Genomic DNA, 11218 nt, shown 5'->3' with positions numbered 1-11218 from the left:
TGGACTATCACGTGATTTAGCACAGATATTAGCTCGGCTGTTCTCCATTAACTTTCTAAATCATTTCTAATTTCTCAAGTTCCACAGACCTCGCGCATATTTCATCAGGGCCCGAATTCATAAAGGAGTTCTTACTCAAGAACGCTTCTTAGAAGCAGTTCTACAATTCATAGTTCTTTCTTCCTGCCTCAACTTCACGCCAATCATTATCTGTTCCATGGCCTGTAGCGCGACCCTTATCCTATTTAGAATGAAATACTTTTTTTTTCAAGTTTGTTTCTTATCCTAGAAGATTCGACCCCGTTGGTTTATCCTGGAGGAATACGCTGAATAGGCATTCTGCAAGTTGCAATTTATGACTTCATATTGACGGCCATAAACGATCAAACAATGAGGGAACTCTTAACGCGATAGCGTTTAGGGCCCGTGTCGCAAAAAATCCGACGTCGGCAACCGGCGTGGGATCGAGGGCGGGGAAAAAAATCATCCAACCACATCGACCGTGCCGGCCCTCCACGTGGTGCAAGGTTTTGGTGAACAAAAAATTGAATTTCTCACAGTGAAATGCGTCAGAAAAACGGTAAAGTACGACTTTACCATTCGGCGTCGGATTCACCGTCGAATTGTTTACCAATCGGCGTCGGATTGTAACTTGAATGAACGAGAAAACCTAATTCTGCTACGAGGAAACTCAAACATTTCTACCAGACCTGCGCGCGTCGGGGCAATAGCAAACAGTTAATAAAATAACAAGAGAATGTGCTAGGGCCTTCACATTTTAATGTAAGACCACTTATATTTCCACTGGAAAAACGTCTTTCCAGCAATGCGTTTCTGTTTAAAGTTAAGCCGACTTTAAGGGGATCGTGTAAGCTTGGTCTTTTTAAGCTGGCTTTCCCACGTCCAGTGTTGCAGTGAATGAAGCCTACTTGCCGTATGCGAACGATGCGATGCGAACAGGTCCCGATAACGCTATCGCGTTCTACTCTTAAAGGCGAAGCTTAAGCGTCCTCCAATTTTTTTAGACACACCTTGCGAAAATCTCTTGAGAAAGCGCAGAATTTTTCGACCCTGCTCCTTGCCAATGAGTGCCCGAGTTGCTTCAATGTCACTGATGCTGTTATATTGCGTTTGTTTTTGACCATTCGAATTCCACGACAGGCTAATCCTCAAGCGCCTCTGTGGAGTTTGTGCGACCGGGTTCTCTTCGTATGTTCTTTTCTGTAATTTCCCCTTCCGCCACTGCACAGCATCCAAACCGTACAGTTACTCCGGTTCGCCTCGCATCCTTTCAACTCTTGTTTTCTTCCTCTCTGTCTCTCTCTTAGAACAATCCCATAGTGTTATCGCATCTTCCTCCGACGCAAAGGAGCGGACCCGCTCCCGGGCATCTCCGCTCCCAAACAACGCCGGCCGCCGCGCCCCTCGGTGGGGGCGCTGGCGTCGGGGCAGCGCCGACAGCCAACCGAGTGATCCCGCTCTCGCTTCGCTCTGCTCTCCGGCGCGGGCAGCGAGCGGCGCGTTTTGTATCGCAGAGAAGGCGTCTCCGCGAACGCGTCAGGGCGCCCGAACGCAGCCTGTGTGCGACGCTTCGCCTCTCGATTCGCTTCCCTTTCCGCGTGGTGTTTGTCCTGCGTCGAAAAAAAAAATTGTGCGGTTCGCGCTGGCTTCCCGTGCCGCGAGTGTTTCCCAACGGCCAAGACGACGAAGACGGTGTTGCTTCGCGCCCGTTGGCGAGCGCTAGCACGAGAACGCGACCGGCACGCGACTGCGGCCGCTAGACCACGGCGCATTTCCCGGAGGAAGCGGTTCGCAGCAGCCGCCGCGGCGCGCGCTCGTGAAGAAAGGAAATCGGCGGTGCTGCTGCGGCTCGCGACCGTAGCATGATAGCCGAGCGATGGCACGCCAGTGTGATCGCCGCCAGTGGTTCCTCAATCTGTGGATAACGGCCTGTAGGATTACTGCCACCTTTCTCATCGCCCTCGTCGTTTGCAGTGTGGACGCCGCGGATGCAGGTGAGTTGCGCGAAAAACAAGCGTATGTCATCTCTCTCACTTTCTAATATCTTTTTTTCTTTTTTTGACAAGTACCTGTGAAAGCGTCACTGACACTTCTAAAGGAAGAATAACGGCACAGACGTGTTGAAGCTAATGCATTCTGCACACGCGCGCGGCAGTTTGATCGGGAATGTCGTGTGCTCGAACAACTATGCTTTGTTTTTGCGTTGCGCAATTCGCGTTCGTGTCATTCCTCTAGTAATACCGAGGCAAGACTGTCCTAGCCCGTTGCCGTTCTTTACCAAAGGCGAGTGCTGAAAGGGAGAGTTCGGGCTCGAGGTAGATGCTTGGAATGCGAGAAGCAGTCTCGCTTGCCGAAAGTTGCTAGGGGTCGTGTTGTGTGTGTGATTCGCGTACCCGTACGAGCATGGTGAGGTTGTGAGCCGTTTTGTATATCGAGTCCGCACATTTATTTCCACGCGGGCAACAGTGCGGCTTCGCTGTTTTCCGTGTGTTCTTCAGAGAGAGATGTTCCGCACAGAAGAGCAGTATTGGAGCTGAAGAAGAGGCCGTGAAATATTTAATAAAACGGAAAACAAGACAAGTTGTGGCTTTAATTTTAGTAAGCGAAATTGAAAGTTACCTAATTCCTTAACAAATTAAACTTAAATTGCGGAAAGCAGCAAACTATTCATACAAAACACTTTATTACCGCAACGAACGTTCATATTGTAAGTGTTTACTTTTCCGTTGAAAACTCAACACTGGCCAATTAAGAACTCGATTTTTTATCTGTTGATTTATGCTGTTAAGAATACTGGTACAAGCCAACTTATATGAAGATATCAATTATGTAGCGATACCAGTCACGTAAACGAGTCATTCCGTCGTTCCTAGTACGAACTAGTACGAGGCGCTAAAATACTGGTGCAAGCCATGCGACATAAAATACTAACACTTTGCGTAAGAAAGCCGTGCAGTAACGTGCCGTAAAATGAATCATGAAGTTATGTACCATATATGGAAAACAAGGCAACCGCTCAGCCGAATATTGCGAGCGCGCAGAACTCGAACAGCGCCAATTGGTGCGCGGCCATTATAGTGCCGCACGACAAGAACTGTATTTGAAGTGGCTTAGAGGACAGAGCTGTCCACTTAGAGCTCATCGCGAGGTGTCTGCCAGCGTAATAATAAGTCCCGATAGTCGATTTTACGCGACTGACAGAGCATATCCGCTAGCATAGAGCGGCCTCAATGTCGGACGCACAGAATTTTCCTTTCGTATTGCGTCCCCGTCGTTTTTTGCCATTAACAGCATTATTGTGCATCATTTTCGATAAGCTCATTCGTGGCCAATAACATATATATCTCAGTCAAGGAGACGTTAGATTAACAACATCTTCATTTTTGTTTCCTCTAACTTTTTAGACGACTAGCAAACGCCGTCGCTTTTTGATGTCTAGGTTGTCGAACGGTATACGTAGTTGTGACAAGTTGTTTCTCGCACTGCTCACAGTGACCAACGCAACCGCGTCAACTGAAGAGTCGACTTGCGTTCTCATTGTCCTTTATGCCTTTCACAACGCGCCAAGATTCGCGGTGCATGAACTTCAATCTGCCATTTTCCGTGTCCAGTCCTGTAATTCCGTCTATTTTCTACCAGCCTCCGTACTATTTTAAGTACACTCGTAACGAGTGATCATAATGAATTCCTCGTTAATATGGAAAGACCAGGAATTTATTGAAACTTTAATAAAGAACATATTGTTGTTATCCCCCATTCTAGCTCCCTGAAAAAACCCACTATGATAGTATACAGACAGATGGTACACGCAAATGATGATAAGTATAGGTACACGCATGCACATATGTACCGTGGTAAATATCAGAGCACAGTTGTATTGCGTGCTGTATTTTTTTTTTGTGCTTTTCCTACCTTACACCGCTAACCCTCGGGGCCTCATTATGACGCGCCATGCTCACTGGATATACATAGACGACGCCGCTTCGAGTAAAATGACCACAAGCATCTACTCAAGCGCTAAGGTCAGCCGACACTTGACTTCAAATGCTTCTGCCTATAGCGCGTGACACGCAAGACGAATGGATTACGAACGTATCAGACACGTGCCGACTACGCGTCAAATCCGCGTACCCGTTTTCTCAAGCAGTACGAGGCGTGGCAAAGCCGTTTGCTCGTGCACACACGCTGACAAAAAAAAAAAAAAAGAAACGAAAATCCAAGAAAGAAACGAAGGACAATGCAACGCACGGCTCCTTCTTTTTTACGTCAATATGGGCGCGTGCCACTTCAGGCAGCAAGCGACAGACTCGGTCTCACCAACAATCGTATACTACAACAACGCGGCGGCGTTCCGCAAACAGCGGAGCGTTGACTTTGCGGCGCGCAGAGGGAGGCGATGCGGGCCCCCCGCCCACCCTCGCAGTAATCTAGTAACGTCGGGACCGCCTGCGTGCCTGACCTGCGGCAACGACGAAGATTGGGGACGACGTCTTCCTTTTGTGAGACGCGGCTGCCGCCGCCGCCGCCGACTATGGTCGAGTGTTTACCTCCGAGCGCGGCCCCGCTGAACGATCTTGCCGCCACCGCGCGGTCGACGCGCGTTACCAAGCATCGATGTCGCCCGGAGGTCGCAAAGGGCGCAGCTGCCCGAGAGTGAATCACAATCGGGGGAAGAAAAAGGGAGGCGACGATGGGCGAGGGAGGCTACATGACGGTGCTGCCAGCAGCACCACCACCACCACCCCGGGCGCCGCCACCCAAAACCCCGACTCGGGCCGTTGACTTTTCCTCGGTCGCGCCTTGCAAAAGCGGCGGACCCACCACCCACCGCGATGTGGAGAAGGCACTTAACAATGGTCCGTCCGCCCTCCACCAACACCATTGTGTCTTGTGAGCGAAGCAGTAGAGGATGTGCGCGTGTGTCTGTGTGTCTATAGACACCAGCCTGTTGCTGCCTTTGTCCACTGCGGTGCCACAGGCAACCTCGATTCCCGCACGGTCTCTGCTTGCGCTTTTAGCGTCGGAAGATCCATCCATACGCAACTCGATCTTTATTTCCTCGGCATTTCACCATTTGCGTTCTCCGCGAGTTCTGTTTTCAGCGAGCAGTGCTTTTCTAGGATGCCTTCCTTTCTCAGACGCCCCCGACTCCAGAATCACAAAACTATACAGCTGTTGGTAAATACTATTCGCAATTCGGCAGCGCCTTCAGGATTCCTTCACTAGTGTATACATATGGCTGGCAAATGCCTTGCGATTTTGCTTATGCATAGCGCCTAGTGAGCGCCAGGTATTGTTTCAAAAGAAAGAGCCAAATTATACAAACAACGAAACCTGTTTCCTTTGTCCTTAATCACTCTGCATGTAGATCAACACAACCACTCCGCTTCGACCCACCCACTTTATCTTGTCATACGCTGTCAAGATTTCTTTTACCCCGAAAACAATTTTGTTGTCACCGGCGCCCCTCTTTCAGTTTCACATTTCAAGGACTCAGAAATGTAATGCAGTATTTATTTTTCTTTCCTTGGCGCTTCTCATATACGCAGGGACTCGGGCAAATATTTGTTTAGCAGGCCCACAACAGGATCTGTTCCATGCTGCGCGTTCGTACTCCATCCGTTATATGCACTTAAGTGAGCAAAGCTCTTTGGACTGGTCGATCTCCCACTTGCGAAATTTGTGCATCTGGCATCGAACTCAAGTATGAAGGAACAACGATAGAACTTAGCCACATGCATGAGCGAACGCCCCGTTAATCACGAAGTTGTTCCTGAACACAGAATTTTTTTCTTGCAAGCCACAATCCCCATCGCAAGGCGAAGTTACTCTGTAGAAGCGGGGCCGTTTCAATTCGCTTCCCAGTGCAGCTTGACAAATGACATGCTTCTCGCAGAGCCTCGCGTGCTCAAACTGGACAGAGTATTAAGAAGTCCTTAGAGCTGGCTGCACTAACTTATAGCCTTGTCAGAAGCAGTCTCGCGAAACACATACAAACCTAGACACCCATTTTGTCAAGCACGCCTAACATAAGCTAGGCGGTCAGCAAACAACCAGGAAATGCGTGAGGCCGAGACGTCACCGGAAAAAATGGCTTGGTGAATGAAAAAAGAATAATAGTAAGCTCATCAACTTCCGAATCTCGCACGAGCGCAAGAATCACTTGTGTTTTAAAATGATCCACCGTGGAGGCTGCGTCTGCAGTTATTACTTGGCGTCATGACACTTCGCAGCTATTTACGGGCAAAAATATTCGTAACCAGGTCTTCTCAACACCAGGTCGCATGCATTGAAGAAGCGAACAATAACTCCTCATCGTAGAAACCACAGATGAGCCTTAGTAACCATTCAAGGGCGGAATGCGAGCTCAGCGCGTCAGGAGCAAACTTGCAAAATATACGAGACCGAGATCGTCCAGCGCTTTTCTTCTCTTCTTCTTCTTCTTCTTTTTTTTTTTTCGTGCAGGCTTCAGGACGATTGGAGCTCCTGTGTTGCTCCGCGCTTCTTCCAAACGAAGTGCTTGATTTTGTGCTTGTTGTGAATGACATCAGATGGCGCAAGGAGCTGTTGAAGACTTGGGAGCATAGACTCATCTGAGTGCACTGAAGCCAACCTTTATTACAGTGTACTTTTTTTTTTCTTATGGCATCTTCGGCAGGTCGTGTTAGAGCGCTCTGGTAGCGCTACAAAGGTCGTGTAAAACTGGTTACTAAGCGTTACCGTTTGCAGAAACGGGTCCCTCTGATTATAACGAAGCAGGATCATCGCTTCCATACCCGGTTGTTGTCGCAATACAGCTTTAAAGTCGTTTTTCACCACTTTTGTAGCACGGCCAGAGCGCTCTGAAACGACCACTCGAAGATGCCATTAGGAAGCTCTAGCTTTCTAACAGCAATGTTGTGCATAGTCTTGCTTTATATGATGATCAGAATCGTTTGCACCTGGTGTCGGGCGCATAGACTAACTTGTGTGCTGGGAAGCCCAACTTTGTTACAGTGTAAAAAATATTTTTGCTAGCAAAATTTACCTTTATGACAGGAATTGTTAGCGTGGTCTTGAATGATTTTCCGAAACACGCAGAAAAAAGAAATCTGCCCTTTCTGCAAGTTCTTTATTTTTTTACCGTCCCTAAGGGTTACAACGCAGTGTCTGCTTCACTCGAGAGGGGGCGCTGTAGCTCCACTGCGTGAAGTCGAGGAAGAGCATCGAGTCGATGCTGGTTTGTGAATACGTACGGGGATTGAAAAAATTCGCCGCTCTTATCGCCAGTTGCTTTTCGTTCAGCCAACCGCGCTTTTCAGGTCACGTTGTTTCTTCGCAAGCCGAGCGCTGGCCTGAATGTAAACGTCCACGGTGACTGATTACGCGAGCCACAATGGAATCGGCGAACGCCACGCGTCCTTTCTCTGTGAGGCGGTGCTGGACACTCGCGAGGCACCTCGCTTCCTGTCACGAAACACTTGCCGCTGCACACGCCGGCTCTACTCTGCAGCTTATTTCGTTGAAACTGCGCAGCGTTCCGATTGCTTCAACTCGCATCGCTTACTCCGACCTGCAATAAAAATTTAAAAAAAATATGCTAGAGTGCGCGTTACTAACGAATCGCCCGAGCCAGTCACGAAACATATATAGGGTCACGCTGCAGATAGAGACGCAGGAGGCAAGAATATTATGCGCCATTGCAGAATTAGATAGCAATATTCGTGCGTTGCATGTTTTGGTTGTGTCCTTCAGTTCGGTTTAGCTGAGTTTTTGGAAGCATGAATTAACTCGTACTGGTCTGCACCCGTTAGAGTTCTCAATCCCGCTTTAAACAGTACGGGCGTAGACTGTAGGCTTTGAGTAGACGAAATTGCTTGCTACATATTTTACATCCTCCTTCTCTCGTCATCGTCTCCCACTATGCGCCTCTTTCTTTCCCTCTTTCTTTCCCTCTTCCCCTTCCCCCAATGCAGAGTAGCTGGCTAGAGGAATGCACCTCAGGCCGACCGCTCTGCAACTCGTATCATTAAACTTTTCTCTCTCTCTCAATCCCGCTAGTCACTATAGCACTCTTGACAGATGCGTTCTGACAAGCGCGTGCGTCACAAGTTCGGGGAGGTAACAAAGTATACGATAAATGTGGTTTGTATCGATCAACTGTTGCTACTGAAATATGACCCGATGCTGCGGTACCCTATAACAATTACTGAATATCTGAATTGGTGTATAGGTTCACACTACGATATTCTAATGGATTCGTTTGTATTCATGCCGACGGCACTGTTGTAATTCGGATGCTTGCTTCACAGTTTAGTTTGTAAGTGCTACACTGTGTGTAGTTCTACGTAACCGTTTCCAGCTTCCATCTAGCATTACAAGCATATTTATAGCCAGAAATCACTTCGTTTTGATCTTTCGATGAATTAAGTGAACGGAAATGAATAATAGCCACCAAAATGTCAGCCATGCCACCGGTTCGAAAAGCCATGTGTCATGTGTAAAAGAATCGCTGAAGTCTGCAGTCTTTTATGGGTGCGCGCCTCCAAATTCAAAAAAAAAAAATTTCTCGTTGATCCCGCGAGGCTTACAGGCTGCCTTCTTTATTGCCGGACGTGGGTGCCCTTTAACTACGCCACGCGCGTCCAACGCTGCTTGACCTCGTTCTGCGTGCTTGGGTCTCGTTCGGACTGAATTTCGGCATATGTGACCGAAGGCGCAGCTGCTTCCAAGTCAGAAGAAGAAAAAAAAAGGCGCTTTGTTTAGTTTCAACCACCTGTGCCCGTCAAACCTGCGCACCGCACGACCCCATAGCAAGTTACGCTGCCCGCACCTACAAAACCAATCGAACAGCTTTGACAGCCGTCAGTGGCCCGCGTTCTGTTGTCGTCAGAAGTTCGCAGAACGAGGGTTACGGCGGCAACCCTTATTTTTCTTGCGCTCAATGGCATTGCCACCTTTCAAGCAGAGCAAAGCGTTGGCTGGACATGCCACTCCAGACTAAAATATATATATGACGCTATGACTTCCAGGCGACGTGCGCAGGCTTCGCGAAAGCAGAGCTTACTCGCAGACACCGCGCTGCTTAACTTTTAATGTCCCAATATAGTCCACTGCCTACGTGAGTAGGCCTACTTCTATTTTTATGCATTGTTTTTCCGAACTGTTAAAGTACTCACATTACGGCAGTCGCATTGCAATCGTTACCATATATACGACGTTTTGTACACTGCGCAGAATTTTTTAAATCTCTTGTGGCACAATGCGAAATTCTGTCGACCTTTAGCTAGAATACTCGGAGCGGCCGGACATTGCTTGCACGAGCAATGGAAATGCATAGTCGACTAATAAACAAAAATTTCACTATACATAAGTTGGTTCATTACATTCCGACGCATAGCAATTTGTGAATTGTAGCCGGTGAGTTCGCAAGGTGTATAGGCGTGCGACGCGTGGGTTAGTTGGTTTAAAGTGGCTTTGGCAGCAAAACAGCACAGAAATCAAATACAGCCAAAGAAAGCACACACATGACAAAGCGCTGACTATAACAACCGGAGGCTCTGATCGGGTTGACACAGCAAATAGCATTAGCAACTATGCCTAGAAGTGGCGTTCCCGCCGCGGTAGCTTAGTGAGTATGGCTTTTCGCTGCTAAACTCGAGGTCGCAGGGTTCGATCCTGCGGCCGCAGCGGCCGCATTTTGGTATAGGGGCGAAATGCAGAAAGGATCGTGTACTTAGATATTTAAGTGCACGTTAAAGAACACGAGGTGGTAAATATTAATATCCGGTATCCCCCCACTGCGGCGTGGCTCGTTATCATTGCGCGGTTTTGGCACGTCAACCTCACATTTCCCTTTTAAATAAATCTGGCGCCAGAAACGAGGCAGAAATATGGCCCTTAACTGCGGCTCCGCGTGGAGATGTGTATATTTCCAGTGTGTAAGCTGGTAGGGTGATAGAGCTGTAATGAACGAAGGAAAGGCAGAGAAGTTAACTAGACTTCGTACTGTTTGCTACCCTAGACGTGGGAGGGTAAGTGAAAGAGAGAGAGAGAGACAAGGCATGAGTCTAGGTCAATCGTACAAACTATGTTGTATATACAAGGTGCAGCGCACCAACAATGGGACAAGCAACGCCCGACTGAATGAAATCTATCGCCTTGATTCATTCGGGCGTTGCTTGCGTAAGACATGCGAGATATTGCCGGATATGCTCGCCTGGTTAGTGAAGTACACGCGGTGAACAAAAGAAGCCATGCTTGCGTAAGTGCTCCATTCTCAGTGCTAACCAAAAATCACATGCCTCGACAGTACATGGCAAAATGAGCGCGTGGAAGGTGGCATATATTTTTTGTTGTTCTTACAAAGCTTTCTTCCCGCTAATTGTATCATCCTCCATACTTTTGTGACAATGCGCTCTTGCTTTCAGGTGTTGGTTGTAAATTCTATTTATTGCTCTCATCGCAATAAAACCATTCCAGATGTTAGTCAGGTGCTTTGTGGCACGTGTTCCTTCTGTCTGTTTTCATCTTCTGCGTTGTTTTATGTCTTCACAAAATAAGCACAAAGTGAGAGATTTAGGGCGCGCAGGAGTCCCTCGAAAAAAGAAATTGATATGAAAACAGAAGAAAACGCTAAACACGCTACTGCAGCAGACCCGTCTTATAGAAGCTGGAGGCTGTCGGTCGCGCCTAGAAAAAAGCAAGAGCTTTATGGTTGCTTCGTATGAAACAAGTAAACCGTGCCTAGGGCTAGCTTTAGCGTAAACAAAGAGGAGCGCCAGGACATGGGCTTTCTGAAAATTGTCGTTTCTTTCTCTCTCGCTCGCTTCTTCCTATGTTTTTTTTTTTTTTGTCTCTCTATGGAATTAGAAGCGCCTGTAATCGCAGAACAGATGGCAATGAGCCTGAAAAGAAGACCGCCGTTCACGACGAGGTCACGCTGCTCGTATTGGTGCGTTGTCTCATACGCGTCGCAGCAGCAGCCGATCCACCACGCGAAAGAGAGAATTGCCTCTGCTCATTCCCCCGCGGACGTAAACAGTGATGGCGGCGAGCGAGCGCCTGAACGCGGCATGTATAGCGCGCCACCCGCGTCGTCGCGTGAGGCTCGGAGCCCGTTTTGTTTCGATAATAAAGCGAGCCGTTCATATAGTTATGGCACGGCGATCGGGAGAGCGCGCCCCCGAGCGCGTCTGTGTCGGCAGCTCTGTTTCGC

General features: G+C 48.3%; 1 protein-coding gene across 1 annotated transcript in view; it reads left to right on the top strand.

Annotated features, from left to right (window-relative positions):
* Positions 1-1496: 1496 nt before the first annotated feature.
* The window catches only part of LOC119456711 (roundabout homolog 1-like), a 157216-nt gene continuing 147494 nt past the window's right edge, over positions 1497-11218 (top strand). The window contains 1 exon segment of the mRNA XM_037718534.2: positions 1497-2015. Coding sequence (XP_037574462.1) covers positions 1898-2015 — 118 coding nt within the window. The 5' untranslated portion in view covers positions 1497-1897.

Source organism: Dermacentor silvarum, chromosome 6, assembly GCF_013339745.2.
Source record: "Dermacentor silvarum isolate Dsil-2018 chromosome 6, BIME_Dsil_1.4, whole genome shotgun sequence".
In the NCBI taxonomy this organism is placed as follows: Eukaryota; Metazoa; Arthropoda; class Arachnida; order Ixodida; family Ixodidae; genus Dermacentor; species Dermacentor silvarum.
This window is presented reverse-complemented; position numbering and strand designations above follow the sequence as displayed.